Raw genomic sequence first — 16,880 nt, 5'->3', positions numbered from 1 at the left:
CCGCCGCCGGCAGACTCGCGCGCGTGAGGCCGAGCGGCAGCTTGCGCGCCGCAGCCTGCGGGAGGCGCGGAGAGGCGGGTGGGTGCGGGGAGGCGGGTGGCGCGCGGAGAGGCGGGGCGTCGGCGGCGCGGCGCGCCTGTCGCACGTGCGGCGGGGCAGCAGGAGACGCCGCCACCGCCTGCTAGCCAGCCGGGGTGGGGGTGGGGTGTGTGGAGGGAGTTGCCGAGGGGGCGAGCCGGGAGGGAGGATGTGATCGCCTGCACGGCGGCGCGAAACTCGAGCAAGTAGGGCAGCCAGTTGGACCGCACCTTTTTTTTTGAGGCCCGCGGGAGTGCAGTTTGCGGCGGAGGGGTGCGTGGAGAGAGGCTGCCGGGCAGCGCACCTCTAGCGAGCCGCCGAGCGCCAGCAGGAGCGGGAGCGAGGCGTGAAAGTGCCACCGCCGGCCGCGCTGGCGCGGCTTCGGGTACGGGTTGGGGTAGAGCAGCAGGTGGTGGTCTGTGAGCCAAAAATCGCAGGATGAGACGGATGGGCGGAGGGCGGGAGGGCGGTCACAACTGCTGGAAGCGGCTGCCAACGCGACGGCCAGACATCTGCAGCATGCGCCACAGCGTCGCGAGCTCTGCTCGCAGCAGCAGCGCGTTGGGCGGGACGGCGTCCTTGCCTGTTTTGTGCGGCCCGAGTCGCCGGCCGAGCCGATCGCCAGACCGATCGACGCCGAGGACGAGCGACTGCGGGTGCGCCAGCGCCAGCGCTCGGGTGGATAAGCCGGTGCCGCAGCCCGAGTCGAGGATGAGCGGCCGCTCTCCGGCCGCGTCGAGCCACGCAGTGAGCTCGCCAAACGCATCGTGTGTATGTGGTGGCAGCGGCTGGCGCTCGAGGTATCGCTCGAGGGAGCACGCGTGCTGCACGGCGGATGGGCCAGCGAGCTCGTGCGGCTCGAGCGGGTATGCTGCGGCAAGGCTGCCAGCCGCGGGCGTCGGGCACGGCGGCGCGACGACTGGAGTGAAGAGCTGCGGGCTAGCGGCGAGGAGCATACGTCTCTCTGCACGAAGTCGGTGGTGGCTTCACACCCGGTCTTGGACAACAGCGACGCCGACTTAGTGTGGGGAGGGTCAGCGAGCACTCTCCTTTCACTCACTAGGGCGGCGACGCAGGGCCGCCGGGCACTGGCCACGGCCTCGCCAACCACTAACTAACTAACTAGAAGGCGGCCCACCCACCCACTACGCGCACTAAGTTGGTGGGCGGGGTGGCTGGAGGCTCACTCACTAGCCCGCATGCCCGCTCGCCGGCGGCCCACTTGCGCGGAGCACTTGGAGTGCAGTCATCAACCTTTGGAGTGTTGCTGTTGCGCCACCCCGTTATTCTTCATCGTGAGCCTGTGTGTGTGCCAGTCCGCGCCAGTCTGCGCCCTTGTCGTGCCAGTGTGCTGTGAGAGAGGCTTGCGTCCTAAGAATTCTTCTTGCCGCCGCCGAACGCGCGTGTGGTCGCCTAGTGGTCGCTCGCCTTTTGTATCATGGAAGAGCAGCTCTACGAGGTCTGCGTCCCAGCGGGCGTGGCGCCTGGCCAGGCGTTTCAGGTTCAGATTGGCGGAGCGCTTATGGCGGTGCAGTGCCCTCCGGATGTTCGGCCGGGAGAGACGATCCAGGCTACAACCGTAAGAGGCAGCGTCGCGCACTGCACCGTGGCACAGCAATACCTCGCCCGCATAGGTCGTCGTGCCGCTGATGTCGCCGGGCGCAGCGGTGGAGGGTGTTCCGGTTTCGCCGGGGGTGGGTGCGCAGGATCCGCCGGTGGTCTCGATGGGTGTCGGTGTGCCAGGCCAGCCAGTGGGGCTGCACGGGCAGCCGTACTCCTACGCGCCGCAGGTCCGTCTGGTCGAGGTGGAGGAGATCTCGCCGGCGGGCTGGTGAGTGCCGGCTGCGCTGGATGGCGACGGGTGGTCTGCAAAGCTCACCCGCCCCGCGCCTGGCTGCTAGGTTCTGCCTCATCGTCGGGTGCTTTGCGTGCCCGGGCTTCAACCTGCTTGGCCTCTGCATGCGCGAGAGGAGACTCGTCCCCGTGTCCGAGATGCACGGTGGTTGGTCGTGATGAGCCGCTGGGAGGGGCCGGTCAGTCGGTCGGGGCCGCAGATGTACAGACAGAAGACACCGCACGTCGATCCTGCTCCCGCGGCGGTTCTGCCGCGGTTCTCACTATCACAGTGTGGAGGGTGCATGCGGGTGTGACAACTTGGTGAGAAGCGGGTGTGACAACTTGGCGAGAACATAAAAAACACGCGTCGTCACTGACAGGCAGGGGCAGCTCGCTTTGCTCGCAGTCGCACAGGGGGGCCGCGGACACCCAATAAGCAATTATGATATGATTTATGCCAAGGCCGAGGCGCCGCGCCCGCCTCCTTTTTCGAGAGCGGGTCCGCGCGAGCCCAAGCCCAGCGAGCCGGACGGCACCCTGTGCAAATGCACAGCAAGTGAGCAGCCGGGCCGGTAAGCGGCCCCGCGCCGCCCGCGCAGCGCAGAAAAAACGGGGGCAATGCGGGCGTGGCGCCAGCGCCGCCAGCGCCAACTCTCAGCCCGCAGAGCCTGAGCGCCCCCCCCCAACCAGCGGCCACGCGCCGGCGCTCCCAGCAAACCTCCCCGAGGCGTCGGCGCACCGCCGCCGCCACCGCTGCTCGCTCACATAGGCGGCTTGAGCGAGTAGCGGCCGCTGCGCAGCTGCGAGAGGGTCACCTTGAGCTTGGCGCCATCGCTCGCCTGCGGGCAAAGGTGGGGGGAGGGGGCGGTGAGGCGGGCGCCGCCGCACGGCGCGGACCTCGCAGGCGCCGCGCGCCCGCAGCGTCGTCTCGACCGCATTCATCGCCGAAATGGTCCACTCGTCCTCCAGCCGCTGCGAGGACGCGGAGGCGGACGTGTCAGCCGACGTGTCAGCCGACGTGTCAGCGGGCGCGGCGGCGCGAGCAGAGGGTGCACGCAGAGACGCGGACGCCATCCAGAGGCGCATGATGGGTGGGAAGCGTCTTGAAGCGTCTAGGAACGTCTCGGAGAGCGTCTCGGGAGCGTCTCGCCACCTGCCCGTGCTGATAGACGAGGACGGCGCCGTTTCGCTCAAAGCTGTGCCCGTGGCAATGCAGCTGCAGCCGGCTCCGGTCGTACCACACCTCGTTGCCGCCGTGCGCGTCCCCGCTCGCCATCGCGGCGCTGCGCACTGTGTAGTGGTCCACATTCTGCAAGGCAGAAGGGCCGCGGGTGAGTCGAGGGCGGCGGGTTGGCGCGCGAGGCGTGGCGCGGCCGGCCGGGCGGCGGCGGCGCGCCCTCAAGATCTCCTCGATGTCGGCCTTGCACTCTTCGGGCTTGAGCATGTAGTTCACGCTCGGCCCGGGCGCCGCCTAGCGGGCAAGCGCGGCGAGAGTGAGGGAAACGGCGGGCGAGGGCGGCGAGTGAGCGCGGCAGCAAGGGAGGGGCGAGCGGCAACGAGAGCGCAACAGCAAGCGAGGGCAGCGGCGACGGACGCAGGGCAGTGAGCGGCGGCGGGGCAGAGGGTGCAGGGAGGAGAGAGGCAGCGGGAAGCAGCGGCCGGGAGGGCGGCGGCGAGGAGTGCACACCACCTTGGCGCGCTTGGCGTCGCCCTCCCCCCCCTTGGCGTCGCCCTTGGCGGGGTCCGCCGGGCGCCGGCCGTGCTTGAAGCCGACCTGCCTCGCCATCGCGCGCTGCTTCTGCTCCAGCGAGTCGATTAGCCGGCTCTGAAAGAACTCGAGCTGTGCCTGCGCAGCGCGGGAGCACGCGGGTTGGGTCAGCAGATGCGGAGCGGGGGCGCAGGTGATGGCACGCGCGGCCGGTCGCGCGCGCGGGCGAGAAGGGCGGCGGGCGGCGGGCGGCGGCGGCGGCGGCGGCGGCGGCGACGCGAGGCGTGGTGCACCTTGTACTCATCATCGACCTGCTTCTTGTCACACTCGAATAGCGCGAGCACATTCTTCGTCTGCGCATTCTTCAGCGCCTCCGCCTGCGTAATCTGCTGCTGCATCGTCGCCTTGTGGCTCGCCAACTCCGCCACCAGCGCCGGGTGGGTGCCTGCAGAGGGCGCAGTGCGAGGAGGCTCAGTGCAGACAGAGGAGGTGGCGGTGAGTTTTGCGGACGGCCGCACCGTTGGTGATGGACTCAATCTCAGCCTTCCAGCCTGAGCTAGATGCGCCTTCGTCCGCGTCGGCGTCGCCCACCCGTGCCTCGTCTCCAGGGTTGCCGCGGCGAACCGAATAGCGCAGCGACATGCCGGGCTCGAGCGAAGATGGCTGTAAAAATAACAGGCAGGCAATGGTTCTCGGGCGGCGAAAATCGTTTTCTGCTCACGGCAAAGGAATCACAACAGACGTCGGCTGCGTTGAAGCCCTCCCCTCGACCCTGACTTCCCTGTGCCCTCCATGAACGTTCGTAAGCGGAGCGTGGAAGAGGACCGCCGCAAGCAAGCGGCGTGGCGTGGGTCGGTTGTGCATCCCTCCGGGGGCCCCTCTGCGCCGGGGAGGCGTTGTTGGAGGCTAGGACGCAAGCGTCCGTCGCCCTTTTCAAACTCGGGGCCCACTCCGCTAGTCCGCTACGCTCCGACCCGAATTTGGTTGGAGGGCCTGTCCCCGCGGAGAGCGACGCGACAGAGGAAGATGGCACGAAGGTCGCAGCGAGAATCGGAGAGAGACTGCGAAGAGAGATAGGAAGAGGCGGACGCCCAAGGGTGGGCGACGGATAGCGCACCACACCCCTCTCCTTAAAATCCCTGTGTGGTGGCGGCGTGCCGTCCTCCCATCCCTCCCTTGGGTTGTCTGTTTTCTTTCTTTCTTTTTTAGTCAGTCGCACCTTCGTTGATATTCATCCTTTAGACTTTTCACCTGGCGTAGCGATAGTGGCCAGCACAACTCGCCTGGACTCAACGCTCAGCCAGGAGCTCCCGCACGCGCTGGCGCGAGGCATGGCGCATGCAACGCGTCTGAATGCTCGCCTCGCCTCGCGCAAATGCGACCGTCCTCGCAGCCGACAGTCCACCGCCTGCTAAAGAAGCACAGCGACGAATGCGGCACCGGCGACGGGCTGGTCATGACGCAGTTATTGGGTGTTATGTGCCGTCAGAGTGACTCTCTGTGTGTCAGGGATAGTCAGGGCCGTCCATCAGAGCTCCAGTAAGCTCGGAGACACCCCATTAGCGCGGCTCGACCTCTTTGAGTCACTGCCTTACCGGCGGTTTGGCTGTAGAGCCTCTACAACAAACTCTACAGCAAAATCGCGCTCTACATCGCTCTACAACGCACGCAGTTCGTCACGCGGTGGATGTAGAGCTCTACAGCTCTACATTGCTCTACAGCGCTCCAGAGCGCTCTACATCTCTACAGCTCTACAGCGCTCTACACTCTACATCCTCTACATACACCCTCCCTCAGGCCTCGACGTCACGCGCCGGATGTAGAGCTCTACAGCTCTACAGCGCTCTCCAGCTCTACAGCTCTACAGCGCTCTACACTCTACATCCTCTACACCCTCCCTCAGGACAGAGGAAGAAGCGACAAGTGAGAGAAGAGAGAGAACGACGAGCGAGAGTGCGGGAAGAACGCGAGGTGGCATGAAGGTTGCGGAATCGACCCTATCCAGTGCTCAAGTGCTCAAGTGAAGGTTGCAGCGAGAATCGGCGAGAGACTGAAGAGAGATAGGAATAGGCGGACGCCCAAGGGTGGGCGACAGCTAGCGCATCACACCCCTCTCCTTAAAATCCCTGTGTGGTGGCGGCGTGCCGTCCTCCCATCCCTCCCTTGGGTTGTCTGTTTTCTTTCTTTGTGGCACCAAAAAAGGCAGAGGGGAAAAGAATTCAGGGCCTGACTCTTTCACCGGGAGCTACCTGAAAATATGCCATGTCCGCCTTGCTTTGTTTCCTAACATCGAAGGCTAAGCTCAAAGAAAAACACCTTCGAGCGTTGAGACTCCGTGCCCGTTCCTGTGGCCTTGTTCCAGACGCTTCCACTTGCTACGTCGTCTGCGACTCTCAACGCGCCACCAAAAATGTCTGCCGGCGAGGAGGTCGAGACGTTCGCCTTTCAGGCTGAGATCAACCAGCTGATGAGTCTCATCATCAACACCTTCTACTCAAACAAGGAGATCTTCCTCCGCGAGCTCATCTCCAACTCGTCCGACGCGCTCGACAAGATCCGCCACCAGGCGCGCACGCCGCAGCCGCCCACCCCGCCCCAACCCATCCCGCGGGCGGCAGCCCTGTCACCCTTCCCTCGCCTTCTCTACGCCGCCACCGGCACTGCCGCCTCGCCCTTCCCCTCTAAAGCACCAATGCGTCTCGAGCAATGCGTGCCACGCGCCGTGGCGCAGCCCCTTCTGCCTCCCCCGCTCACAGCACGCCCCGCCCGCCCCGCAGTCGCTCACCGACAAGTCGGTCCTCGATGGCAACCCGGAGCTCTACATCCGCCTCGTGCCCGACAAGTCCAACAACTCGCTCACCATCATCGACTCTGGCGTCGGCATGACCAAGGCCGAGATGATCACCAACCTGGGCACCATCGCGCAGTCGGGCACCAAGGCCTTCATGGAGGCGATGTCGGCGGGCGCCGACATCAACATGATTGGCCAATTCGGCGTCGGCTTCTACTCCTCCTACCTCGTCGCCGACCGCGTCGTCGTGACGTCCAAGCACAACGACGACGAGCAGCACGTGTGGGAGTCTGCGGCGGGCGGCTCGTTCACGGTGCGCAAGGACGCGGACGGCGAGGCGCTCGGCCGCGGCACGAAGATCATGTGCTACCTCAAGGAGGACCAGCTCGAGTACCTCGAGGAGCGCCGCCTCAAGGACCTCGTCAAGAAGCACTCCGAGTTCATCAACTACCCGATCTCGCTGTGGACCGAGAAGACGGTGGACAAGGAGGTGGACGACGACGAGGACGAGGAGGAGGACGAGAAGAAGGAGGAGGACGGCGACGAGCCCAAGATCGAGGAGGTCGACGAGGAGGCGGAGAAGAAGGAGAAGAAGAAGAAGAAGGTCAAGGAGGTGACGCACGAGTGGGACCTGATGAACAAGCAGAAGCCCATCTGGACGCGCAAGCCCGAGGAGGTGACCAAGGAGGAGTACGGCGCCTTCTACAAGGCGCTCTCCAACGACTGGGAGGAGCACCTCGCCGTCAAGCACTTCTCCGTCGAGGGCCAGCTCGAGTTCACCTCGATCCTCTTCGTGCCCAAGCGCGCGCCGTTCGACCTGTTTGAGCCCAAGAAGAAGAACTCGGGCCACATCAAGCTGTACGTGCGCCGCGTCTTCATCATGGACAACTGCGAGGACCTGATCCCCGAGTGGCTCACCTTTGTCAAGGGCGTGGTCGACTCGGAGGACCTGCCGCTCAACATCTCGCGCGAGACGCTGCAGCAGAACAAGATCCTCAAGGCGCCGCGCCCCACGCGCCTCCGAGACGCGCCCGCCCTCTCTCTCTGACGCTCGCCTCGCCCCCCTCGCCTCGCAGGTCATCAAGAAGAACATCGTCAAGAAGGCGATCGAGCTCTTCGGCGAGATCCAAGAGAACACCGAGGACTTCAAGAAGTTTTACGAGCAGTTCTCCAAGAACGTCAAGCTCGGCATCCACGAGGACTCTGGCAACCGCGCCAAGCTCGCCGAGCTGCTCATGTACCACTCGACCAAGTCGGGCGACGAGATGACGTCGCTCAAGGACTACGTCTCCCGCATGCCCGAGTCGCAGAAGGACGTCTACTACATCACCGGCGAGACCAAGAAGGCGGTCGAGACGTCTCCCTTCATCGAGCGCTGCAAGAAGCGCAACTACGAGGTGCTCTACATGACGGACCCGATCGACGAGTACTGCGTGCAGCAGCTCAAGGAGTACGACGGCAAGAAGCTCGTCTCGGTGACCAAGGAGGGCCTCAAGTTTGAGGAGACCGAGGAGGAGAAGAAGGCGTGGGAGGAGCTCACCGCCGACTTCGAGCCGCTCTGCAAGCTGATGAAGGAGATCCTCGGCGACAAGGTCGAGAAGGTTGTCATGTCGGAGCGCGTCACCGAGTCGCCCTGCGTGCTGGTGACGGGCGAGTACGGCTGGACCGCCAACATGGAGCGCATCATGCGCGCGCAGGCGCTGCGCGACTCGTCGATGTCTTCGTACATGGCCTCGAAGAAGACGATGGAGATCAACCCAAAGCACTCGATCATGAAGGAGCTCAAGGCCAAGTCGGCCGCCGACAAGGGCGACAAGACGGTCAAGGACCTGGTCCACCTGCTCTTCGAGACGTCGCTCCTGACCTCGGGCTTCTCGCTCGACGAGCCCGCCACCTTTGCCGGCCGCATCCACCGCATGATCAAGCTCGGCCTCTCCATCGAGGACGACGACGAGGCGGACGACGTCGAGGAGCTGCCGCCGCTCGAGGAGGACGGCGACGAGGGCTCCAAGATGGAGGAGGTGGATTGAGCACGCGGTCGGGGCACAGCTTGCGTGCCGCTCCCGCCTAGAGATCGCTCTCCGCGGGATCGCGCATGTGTGCGAAACTGCCAAGGGCCGGCCGCGTCGGCGCGTGTGCGAGCGGCTGAGCCTCAGGCCTCAGCGCGGGAGGGTTGGCTGCCTGTGTCCCTCTGATGTAGTGCGCTTGTATTTTTGAGAATTTGACTCATTCGCTACGTTGAACCCCACACACCAATGATCATGCTGCTCGTCGCTACCGACGTACTCCTACTCGTGACACTGAAGTCTGAACGTCCGGGGCTGGGCAAAGGCCAAAGAGCGGTGTGCGAAACGCGGTCGGAGCTGGCGATCGCTGGCGTCGACTGGCGCGGCCCGTGCGACTAGTGCCGCCCGCCGCGCCCCCCGGCCAAACGTGTTATCTCGCCGCCGCAGCGAGTCGGTCGATCTCAGCGTCGGCCGCGCCGGCGCCGGGCAGCTCGAGCGCACGCGTGCGCCAGGCCGCCGAGTCTGCGCCGCGCGAGAGCTTGTCGCAAGCGAGGCTCGCCTTGTACGCGGCCTGAGATCGGGTGGCGGTCTCCACAGTGAGAAGGTGGAGGAGCGTGTGCGCCGCATCCCCACCGCTCTCGACCGCTCTCCAATCGTCTCCCCTTCCCTCTCGGCCACTCTCCACCTTCTTGCTCGGCTTGCGCTCCCAAGCCCGCTCGTAGTAGTCGAGCGCCTGATGTAAGAGAACACACGGCTCGGCTGTAGCACAATCTCGTGCACTGCACTCCGGCGCCTCGTGGGCGTGCACGAGCATCGAGATGAGGTCTCGAGTGCTCGCCAGAATACCAAGATGCGCGGTCCGCATCTAGAGTCTCGAGCGCGCCTCTGCGTACGTCGACTCGGGCGCCTGCCCAAACAGCAGCTTCGCGGCGTTCGCCTCGACCCAACCGATGCCAGCCACCTGCGGGGTCCGAGTGGGGTCCAAGTGGGTGCCCACTTTGGGAGAGGGTATCCGGGCACCGACGTGCGACACGCCAAGGGCTGCAGGGAAGTAGAGGACCCGTCGGCCCACCCTCTCTCTCTCTCCTGGCCCGCAGCGGCCGAGCGCACCTTGAAGCACCACTCGCCGAGCGCGAGCTGGACGGACCCGTCCGCCGGCCGCATCTCCGCCGCCGTCTGCAGCGCGTCGCGGATGCGAAACGAGTTGGCCACCTTCTCCTTAGTCGGCAGGTAGGTGCCGAGAGCGCCGAGCAAGATTCCAACCCACTGCGCCGGTCAGGGGCAGCAGTCAGAGGCGGCGGTGCTGGGCGTTGGAGGGCGGAGGAGGGCGGCGGCGAGGGCGGCGGCGAAGTTGTTGTGGCGAAGCTGCTGGCATCTCGCCACAACTGTTGACACGATCTCGGCGCCACTCGCATCTCGGCGAATCTCGGCGACGTCCCGTCTCGGCGCCTTGTGGCAGAGGGCGCTCTCAGCGTCGCCCTCCTCGGCGCGGGCGAGGGCCGCCTCCGCCACCGCCAGGCCTGCGCGGAGCAGCGCCTCCTTGCGGCCCTTGTCCGCCTGCGGCCGGCGGCGGGGTCGCGGCTGGCGTCGGGGTGGTGTGCATATAGCCACTGCCCTCTCACGTCTCAGACCTCTGGCAACGAGTCGGCTAGGTCGTGGTGAGCACGGGCAAAGCGCCACGCCAGATGGAGCTCGGCGGCGTCGTCGCGCGCGGCCAGGTGCTCGTACAGCGTCTCGTAGCTCTTCGAGGTGTGGAGCTCGTCAAGAGCCTCCACTGAGCCGGGTGCTGGCGCAGTAGGTGGCGGCGGCGGCGGCGACAGAGGCGGCGGCGGCGGCGACAGAGGCGGCGGAGGTGGTAGCGGCGGTGGCGGGGACAACGTTGGTGGTGGTGGCGGCGGCGGCGGCGGTGGCGGTGGTGGCGGCGAGGAGATGGGAACGGCAACTACTGTCGGAGGAGGAGGCACAGCGATGGCAGTCGGCGCCGCATGGTTTGAGGTGACGGGCCCACTGCCACGGAAGAACTTGCGGATGGCTGCTCGCTTCCTCCCGTTCTTGAGTAGGATAGGACAGTGACGGCCCGTTGTGAGTGGGTAATACTGGTAGGAGAGGCTCGTCGACGTCGTCGCTGCTGGCAGCCGCATGCGAGCTCAGGCCGCGGAGAGTCGGGTCGTGGAGAGTCGTGGAGACTGCCGAAAGTCAAAAGAATTCCCGAGTCGAAACTCCCTCCTGTGAGAGAGAGCACGCGGCGGCGCCGCTCTCTCGCGAGACGGCTGGCGACGCGGCTCGCCGCCGACGTACGGTGCGCTCGTCCGACGGTCCGCAGCGTGGCGTGCGCGGCGCTCAGCGCCGCTCTGCGAGCGCCTCTGCGCCTGCACTGCCTGTCTCTGTTGCTGGTGGTGGTGGTGGTGCTGCTGCTGCTGGTGCCGATGCTGCTGCTGGCGCGGCGCGGCTGTGCGACTGGGCTCGACGCGCGCGTCGCGAGCGTCTGACGCGGCGGGCGGCGTCGGGCAGGTGCGCTTCTCTCTCGGGTGGTGGTGGTGGTGCTGCTGCTGCTGCTGGTGGTGCAGATGCTGCTGCTGGTGCGGCGCGGCTCTCCGACGCGACTCGATGCGCGCGTCGCGGCTATCTGACGCGGCGGGCGGCGTCGCGGGCGGCAGCGATCGCGGCTCGACGGTGGAGGTGGAGGGTGGTGGCTGTGGTGGACTTTGAGTTTATTTCATGGTCGAGTACGGGGACCGGGGGGTCAACCGGGAGGCAGGGGGTTCAACCAGGCGACGGAGGACCGTGGGCCATCGCGGGGACCGTTCGCCCGGAGGGCGTACTGGGCTGATCCGGATGGTCTTCACGCCGGTGGGTGGCACCGAGGCGTCTTGGACGCTCAGCTCTACCTTAAGCTCCTGAGGGGCGCGTGGTTCTAACCACGTAGTATGACTACAGCCCACCACAGACACCCTCCCCCACTCCTCACGTGTGTTCACACCCTCACCCTCTCCTCTCTCCTCTCTCTCTCTCTCTCTCTCCTCTCTCTCCTCTTGTCTGTGCTGTCTGCCTGACTCAGGCACTCAATCTGCCGATGCGTGATTGTGTGTGGGCTGCTCCGAGGGGGCCCTCTGTGCGATCCGACGGGTAGGGGGGCTGTGCCCGGGCGGTGTCCGGTGTGGAGTCCCCTTCTGATCCCGCCTGGGATGTTGGGTGTGAGGTTGTGGCGGCTTCGATCCCAAGGGGGGGAGCTGATCCCACTCAATAACCAACTCTCAGGGGCAGTAGGTGGGCGAGCTTCAGGCACGCTCATCTCGATCGTCAAGACGTTGCTACGCGCGGTCTTCCGCGGGGGGAGCTGCGTCGACGGGTGCGGGACCGCGGCGCAGCCAGTGCCGCGGCGAGGCCTCCGGCTGTTTGCGGCGGGCGGCTTGCTGCTCGCTGCATGGCGAAAAACTCGTCTCGCCACACGCCAAGGGCTTATGCTCTGGCGAGACGTGAGGCGCATGCGCCCAGGAGGGGAGGGGGCATGTGTAACGACACTGCTAGAGATGCCTTTCGGGGCCCAGAGATAAAACTTCTGTGATGCCATGCGTGACCTAGTAGTGTCCCCAGCTATGGGCGTGTCCACGTTGGAGCCAGGTGTGGTGTGGGCGCGAGAATAGCTCCGCCGTTCATGGAGGCAACCGATGCGAGTCGACTGGTGTGTGTCGTCGTGGTTTCGTATCAAGAATTCTCTCTCTCACCACCCCTGTGTGGTGGCGGCGTGCCGTCCTCCCATCCCTTCCTTGTATTGTGTGTTTTCTTTCTTTTCTTGCGCCTCGTTCGAGCTCGTTCGTGGATGGATGGACGATGGAGAGTGCTCCTCCCTCCCTTGCGTTGTTTTTGTTCATTCTTACAGTGCTGGAGCTCGAAAGAACTGGCCTCGCCTCCCACTAGCTCCGCTCGCAGAATAAAAAGAATTCAAAATCCCTCGTCCGTTCCGGTCCCGTGTCGGTTACAATCCACCTTTCCGTCGGCGGTCTTGCCGCGTGTGCCAGACACATGGCGGTGCTGCCCCGCTCCACGCCTCCGTCCGACCCGCTCGTCGCGGGCGTGGCCTTTGACGGGCTAGAGAATGACTTGGTGGACGGTGGATTCGTCGGCGAGGGCTCTGAGGAGGAGGAGGAAGTCTTGACGGAGCACGCCGGTCCGGGCGGCTCCTCCTCCTTTGAGGCCGTCCTGCTGCAGCTGGAGCAGGCGCCCATTCGCCAACCACGCCAACACGTCCAGTTCCAGAGCTAACAGACCAGTGCCAGCATGTCTCTCTGGTTGCCAGGTGATGATGGAGCCTCATTTTGAGGAGGAGGTTGGCGGCTTCCTCTCAGCACACTGTGATGAATTTGAGGAGGGAGAGAACAAGCTGGAGTACACCGCCATCTTTGAGAGGTGCGCATTGTGGCGATGAAGCACAGACACCGCCTCTCACACGAGAGATATCGGCCCGCACCACCGTTTGGGGGAGGGTTTGCGATCACTCGCACCGTCCGTCACCAGGTACGTGGCGGTTCTCGAGGCGCACATCGAGAAGGCCCTCGCCGCGCGGGTCGTCGGCCTCGACTTCTCAGCCTTCTGTGCCGAGCTGCTGGAGCGGGGCCCATCGGCACTCGGCGAGCAGCTCAATCTCGATGTCCTGGGCTCCTTTGGCTTTGAGGGCTTCAAGGTGAGCCCGGCTTGCCCTTTGCACTTGGTGGGTGGTGTGCGGGGCTCCCGAGACGTAGAGAGACGCGGAGGTGTCCCAACATTAGCGCGTGGACACGGTTATCGTGCCCTTGATTCGCCTCAGGAGCTGATGCTGGCGGAGAAGCGCGGCCGTCAGTGCTGCGGCGGCCTCGTCGGTGCTCCGCTGCCGCTCCACGCCGACGAGCAGGAGGACGGCGAAGCGATCCCAGACCTAAACTTGCACATCACCCCGGTCCCCTCGCTGTGGCGGCATGCGCAGCAGCCCTCGGGGATATAGGGTGTGCGCGTTTGTCGAAGAGGACGGGTAGTCTGGACGGCCGTATTTACGCCGGTGCGTGGATCGCCGGTAGAAGCCGTACCGCGTACGTGCGAGTGGATCAGTGGAAGCCCGGAAAGTCTTGTGTTTCTCCGTGACTCCGTCGCCTTTAACGGATAGCATTATACTTCACAGCACGTTGGGAGATGTTTTTGCCCCAACCCTCGCACGCCTGCACACACGACTCTCGTGTTCCGGTGCCTGCCAACCCTGCTAACGTGTGCGCCTTCGCGCCCCGGCTTCCGCGCCCCCCTGACTCCTCATGCGCCCGCCGCGGCCCTGCCCGCCTTCTTCGCCGCCGCTTCCTCGGCGCGCTGCTCCTTGAGCATCCTCAGCCGCGCCTCCCGCGGGTCCTCCACCTGCCGGCGGGCACACAGTGTGATGCGCACTACACTTTGCGCGTGGCGTGCGTACAGCTAACCGCTGAATACAGTGGGTGCAGCGTGGATACGATGGCGCATAGTCGAGTACAGTCTCCGGCAGCGGGCCAGCACAGGGCTACGCATCCCGCATCTAGAGCAGCCGCCTTGAGATCGCCCGCCTCGATCGCCCGCATCCGCGCCTCCTGCTTCTCCTTGCGCGCCGCGATCGCCGCAAACAGCGCCGACTGCGGGTCCGAGCCCTCGCCCGCGCCGGCGCCAGACCTCGAACTAGACGGTGGCGGCGGTGGCGGCCGCGGCGGCGGCGGCGGCGCTCGCGGCGGCGGCGGCGGCCCCCCAGAGGGCGGTGGCGGCGGCGGAAGTGCGGAGGGCGGCTCGGCCGGCTGCTCCTTGCGCCACGGGAGCATCGAGGCCGGCGGCTCGCACAGCGCGCGCACCTCCTGCTCCGACGGGACCGTCTGCCCGAGCTTGACCTGCAGCGGGGGCCAACCCGATTAATGATGACTGAAGCGTTAACGATTGGACCTGCAGCAGAGCCTGCAACCTCCTCTGGCAGCCTCGTCCGAGCGTCATCGCCCCTCTCTCGCCTCCATCTCGACTCGCTCTCGGCTAAATCTCGCGACCTGCAGCATCTTGAGAAAGTCCTCCGCGTGCGCCGGCATGCCCGGCCGACCGAGCACGTGCACAAGGCAGCGCATCTCCTGCGGGCGGGCGGGGCGTGGAGGGCAAGGCGTGAGGTGGGGCGGGACAGGGTTAGAGCTCACGCGACCGGCTCCGGCCGGGACGGCACCCTCCGGCCCGGGTGGAGAGGGGTGGCGGTCCGCGAGGCGGTGTGTGTGTGTGTGTGTGTGTGTGAGGGGGGGGGGGGGGGGGCTCTCCTGCGGACGGAGGCCGGAGCAGCCCATGTTTCGCCACGCGTACGGAGACAGCTTGCGCAGCTCCTCCGCGTCTGAGACGAGCAGCCCCAGCTCCGGCTTGCGCTTGAAGCGGCGCACCTCGGACACCTCGCCCTCGCCGCCCGCCAGCGTCTGCCAGAGCCAGCCGAGCGCCCCGTGCACCTTCGCATTGGCCGAGGCGAGGGCGGACGCCTATCGGAAGGCTCACGGAAGGCTCACGGAAGGCTCCAGGAAAGCTCCGGGGCGGCGCGGGCGGACGCCTTCGCCATCGCCTGGCGCATCGTCGCCTGCTTCCGCTCGCGATCCGCCTCCTGCTGCAGCTTGCGCCTCTGCTGCGCCTCGAACGCCTGGATGCGCAGCCGGCGCGGCTGGTCGATGAGCTCGCCCAGCTTAATAGTCATCATCTCGGCAAAGCCGAGCGTCGCGTCGTCCGGATCGTTGCTGATGCCGAGCCGCGCGAAAACCTCGTCCGAAGCCTCCTCGACGTAGATCTGCATGAAGCTGCCGTACAGCTCCTGCAGCTGCTCGTCCGCCAGCTGGACGAGGGCGCCTGCGGACATGTGTCACAGACATGTCACGGACGTGTCGCGGACGTGTCGCGTCGTGCCGTGGCGGGCGTGTGAGGCGGCAACGCGAGAGCCGAGATTCTCCGAGATCAGCGGAGATTGACAGCACGGCGTGGGACGCAAGGGCGGCATGGCAGTGGCGGGAGGTGTCGCGGCGTGGGAGTGCCACACGCCATTGTACTCGTCGAACAGCTTCTGGTCGAAGCGCCCCTCGGAGCGCATCGTCAGCACGCCGCGCAGCTTGCCTACAGCCGAGGTACATCCGAGATGCAACCCGACGCACACCCGAGGTGCAGCGCGGCGCGCAGCTTGCCGAGGAAGTGCTGCAGCGCCTTCTCGTCCTCGTCCTCCTCGACCTCCACGCCGCCGGTGACCTTGAGGTTCATGTTCTCGTTCCGCAGTGCCTCCTTCTCGCGCATGAGCGCCTCCTGCGCCGCCTTCATCGCCTCGAGCTGCCCGGGAGAGGGGCGCGAGAGGGTGAGGCCAGAGGCGGCGTGAGGGAGAGAGAGTGAGGGAGCGGGCACGGAAGAAGCGGCGGCAGGGGACGAGCCGAACGGGACAATCGTCTTGAGTGTGTCTGAGAAGCAGCGGCTAGGGCATCTCGGACGTGTCTCGGCTCCACCTGTCGCTTCATCTCCTCCAGCTCGTTCTGCGCCTGGCTGCGCGGCGTCATCGGAGCCGAAGACGCGGGGGCGGCGGCGGCAGCAGGCGGCGGCGCCGGGGCGGGAGCGGGCGGTGGCGGCGGTGCGACAGGCGCTGGTGCGGCCGGTGCGGGAGCGGGCGGCGGCGGCGGTGGTGCGGGAGCTAGGGACTGCGCCGGCGAGGGCGGGCCGTTCCCCCGCGGCGTCTGGCCGGAGCCGCGCGGGGTAAGCGCCTCGACCTCCGCCTTGAGGTCGGAGGGGGACGCGTTTGTGCCTCCGAGCTCCTGCCGCCGCTCGAGCGAGAGCACGGGCACTGACGCGGCGACGAGCTGCGGGGGGAGGGCGGGGGAGCGTGAGGCGGGAGCGGCCGGGCAGCGAAGCCGAGGGCGTCGATGGCAGTAGAGGCAGCTAGCGGCTGGAGGGCCCCTAAGCGCTTTGGAAGGCAGTGGCCCGGGAGGGGACGGTTCTCGGGAAGTCGCCTGCAGCGGCGAGATGCCAACGGCCTCCTCCTCCTCCTCCTCCTCCTCCTCCTCCTCGGATGACTCCTCGCTCGGCGCTGCAGGTGCGCTGTGCCCGAGAAGCGCCATGAGCTCGTCGTGATCGACAACGTCCGCCGCCCGCCCCTCCGCCCCCCCCTCCGCCTCGCCCGCCGCCTCGCCCGCCGCTGCCCCAGTAGCGGCGGCGTCCGCCTCGGAGGCAGCCTCGCTCTGCTGACTCGCGGAGGCGGTGGCGGCCACGGGCGGCGCGACGGCTGCCTCCTCCTCCTCCTCAATCACCAACCAGTGTGTATGCATCTGCCGAGAGACGTGCTACCGTATCGCATCTGCACCGCAAGCAGTGCTGGCGTGTTAGTGCAGCTGCCACGTGTTGATCGGATGCAATGCAATCGGCATCGTTGAATAAGCACTGATAGGCCGCCCACCTTTGCGCCCGGCGAGCGCAGCGCCACAACGGCAGACGC

General features: G+C 66.3%; 7 protein-coding genes across 7 annotated transcripts; 3 read left to right on the top strand and 4 right to left on the bottom strand.

Moving 5' to 3' along the window:
* Positions 1 to 548: 548 nt before the first annotated feature.
* EMIHUDRAFT_213586 (hypothetical protein) lies at positions 549 to 1,034 on the bottom strand (the record flags this gene model as incomplete). The annotated part of the gene is made up of 1 exon (XM_005764742.1): positions 549 to 1,034. One exon carries the CDS (start codon positions 1,032 to 1,034, stop codon positions 549 to 551), a length of 486 nt encoding a protein of 161 aa, XP_005764799.1.
* Positions 1,035 to 1,516: 482 nt separating this feature from the next.
* Positions 1,517 to 2,091, top strand: EMIHUDRAFT_213585 (hypothetical protein; the record flags this gene model as incomplete). Its single annotated transcript, XM_005764741.1, has 3 exons — positions 1,517 to 1,624; positions 1,713 to 1,909; positions 1,980 to 2,091. 3 exons carry the CDS (start codon positions 1,517 to 1,519, stop codon positions 2,089 to 2,091), a joined length of 417 nt encoding a protein of 138 aa, XP_005764798.1.
* Positions 2,092 to 2,366: 275 nt separating this feature from the next.
* EMIHUDRAFT_213584 (hypothetical protein) lies at positions 2,367 to 4,264 on the bottom strand (the record flags this gene model as incomplete). The annotated part of the gene is made up of 7 exons (XM_005764740.1): positions 2,367 to 2,451; positions 2,680 to 2,753; positions 2,812 to 2,886; positions 3,068 to 3,223; positions 3,605 to 3,760; positions 3,916 to 4,067; positions 4,141 to 4,264. The coding sequence occupies 7 exons, from the start codon at positions 4,262 to 4,264 to the stop codon at positions 2,367 to 2,369; spliced, it is 822 nt and encodes a 273-aa protein (XP_005764797.1).
* A 1,785-nt stretch (positions 4,265 to 6,049) lies between these two features.
* On the top strand, positions 6,050 to 8,451 carry EMIHUDRAFT_437342 (hypothetical protein). Its single transcript, XM_005764739.1, has 3 exons — positions 6,050 to 6,188; positions 6,400 to 7,413; positions 7,490 to 8,451. The coding sequence occupies exons 1-3, from the start codon at positions 6,090 to 6,092 to the stop codon at positions 8,441 to 8,443; spliced, it is 2,067 nt and encodes a 688-aa protein (XP_005764796.1). The 5' UTR covers positions 6,050 to 6,089; the 3' UTR covers positions 8,444 to 8,451.
* Positions 8,452 to 9,284: 833 nt separating this feature from the next.
* Positions 9,285 to 10,560, bottom strand: EMIHUDRAFT_213581 (regulator of microtubule dynamics; the record flags this gene model as incomplete). The annotated part of the gene is made up of 5 exons (XM_005764738.1): positions 9,285 to 9,380; positions 9,530 to 9,685; positions 9,854 to 9,976; positions 10,051 to 10,188; positions 10,384 to 10,560. 5 exons carry the CDS (start codon positions 10,558 to 10,560, stop codon positions 9,285 to 9,287), a joined length of 690 nt encoding a protein of 229 aa, XP_005764795.1.
* Positions 10,561 to 12,442: 1,882 nt separating this feature from the next.
* On the top strand, positions 12,443 to 13,397 carry EMIHUDRAFT_213580 (hypothetical protein; the record flags this gene model as incomplete). The annotated part of the gene is made up of 4 exons (XM_005764737.1): positions 12,443 to 12,664; positions 12,741 to 12,826; positions 12,935 to 13,100; positions 13,224 to 13,397. The coding sequence occupies 4 exons, from the start codon at positions 12,443 to 12,445 to the stop codon at positions 13,395 to 13,397; spliced, it is 648 nt and encodes a 215-aa protein (XP_005764794.1).
* Positions 13,398 to 13,532: 135 nt separating this feature from the next.
* On the bottom strand, positions 13,533 to 16,642 carry EMIHUDRAFT_437340 (hypothetical protein). Its single transcript, XM_005764736.1, has 9 exons — positions 16,399 to 16,642; positions 15,901 to 16,248; positions 15,592 to 15,730; positions 15,452 to 15,523; positions 14,973 to 15,262; positions 14,695 to 14,904; positions 14,440 to 14,517; positions 13,963 to 14,289; positions 13,533 to 13,795 (listed from the first exon to the last, which is right to left on the bottom strand). Exons 1-9 carry the CDS (start codon positions 16,504 to 16,506, stop codon positions 13,697 to 13,699), a joined length of 1,671 nt encoding a protein of 556 aa, XP_005764793.1. The 5' UTR covers positions 16,507 to 16,642; the 3' UTR covers positions 13,533 to 13,696.
* Between the last annotated feature and the right edge of the window lie 238 nt (positions 16,643 to 16,880).

This window comes from Emiliania huxleyi (genome assembly GCF_000372725.1).
Source record: "Emiliania huxleyi CCMP1516 unplaced genomic scaffold EMIHUscaffold_58, whole genome shotgun sequence".
NCBI lineage: Eukaryota > Haptophyta > Isochrysidales > Noelaerhabdaceae > Emiliania > Emiliania huxleyi.
Note: the sequence above shows the minus strand (reverse complement) of the source record. Positions and strands in the feature narration are given on the sequence as shown.

What these genes read in the sequence shown, in the direction of transcription:
- EMIHUDRAFT_437342 (XM_005764739.1), top strand. Translation starts at nt 6,090, where the DNA reads ATGAGTCTCATCATCAACACCTTCTACTCAAACAAGGAGATCTTCCTC. An exon ending in TCGACAAGATCCGCCACCAG is followed by an intron (nt 6,189 to 6,399) that starts GCGCGCACGCCG and finishes CCCGCCCCGCAG; the next exon opens with TCGCTCACCGACAAGTCGGT. An exon ending in AGCAGAACAAGATCCTCAAG is followed by an intron (nt 7,414 to 7,489) that starts GCGCCGCGCCCC and finishes CTCGCCTCGCAG; the next exon opens with GTCATCAAGAAGAACATCGT.
- EMIHUDRAFT_437340 (XM_005764736.1), bottom strand. Translation starts at nt 16,506, where the DNA reads ATGGCGCTTCTCGGGCACAGCGCACCTGCAGCGCCGAGCGAGGAGTCA. An exon ending in GGCGCTGCAGCACTTCCTCG is followed by an intron (nt 15,524 to 15,591) that starts GCAAGCTGCGCG and finishes CCTCGGCTGTAG; the next exon opens with GCAAGCTGCGCGGCGTGCTG. An exon ending in TGCGCCAGGCGATGGCGAAG is followed by an intron (nt 14,905 to 14,972) that starts GCGTCCGCCCGC and finishes GCCTTCCGATAG; the next exon opens with GCGTCCGCCCTCGCCTCGGC.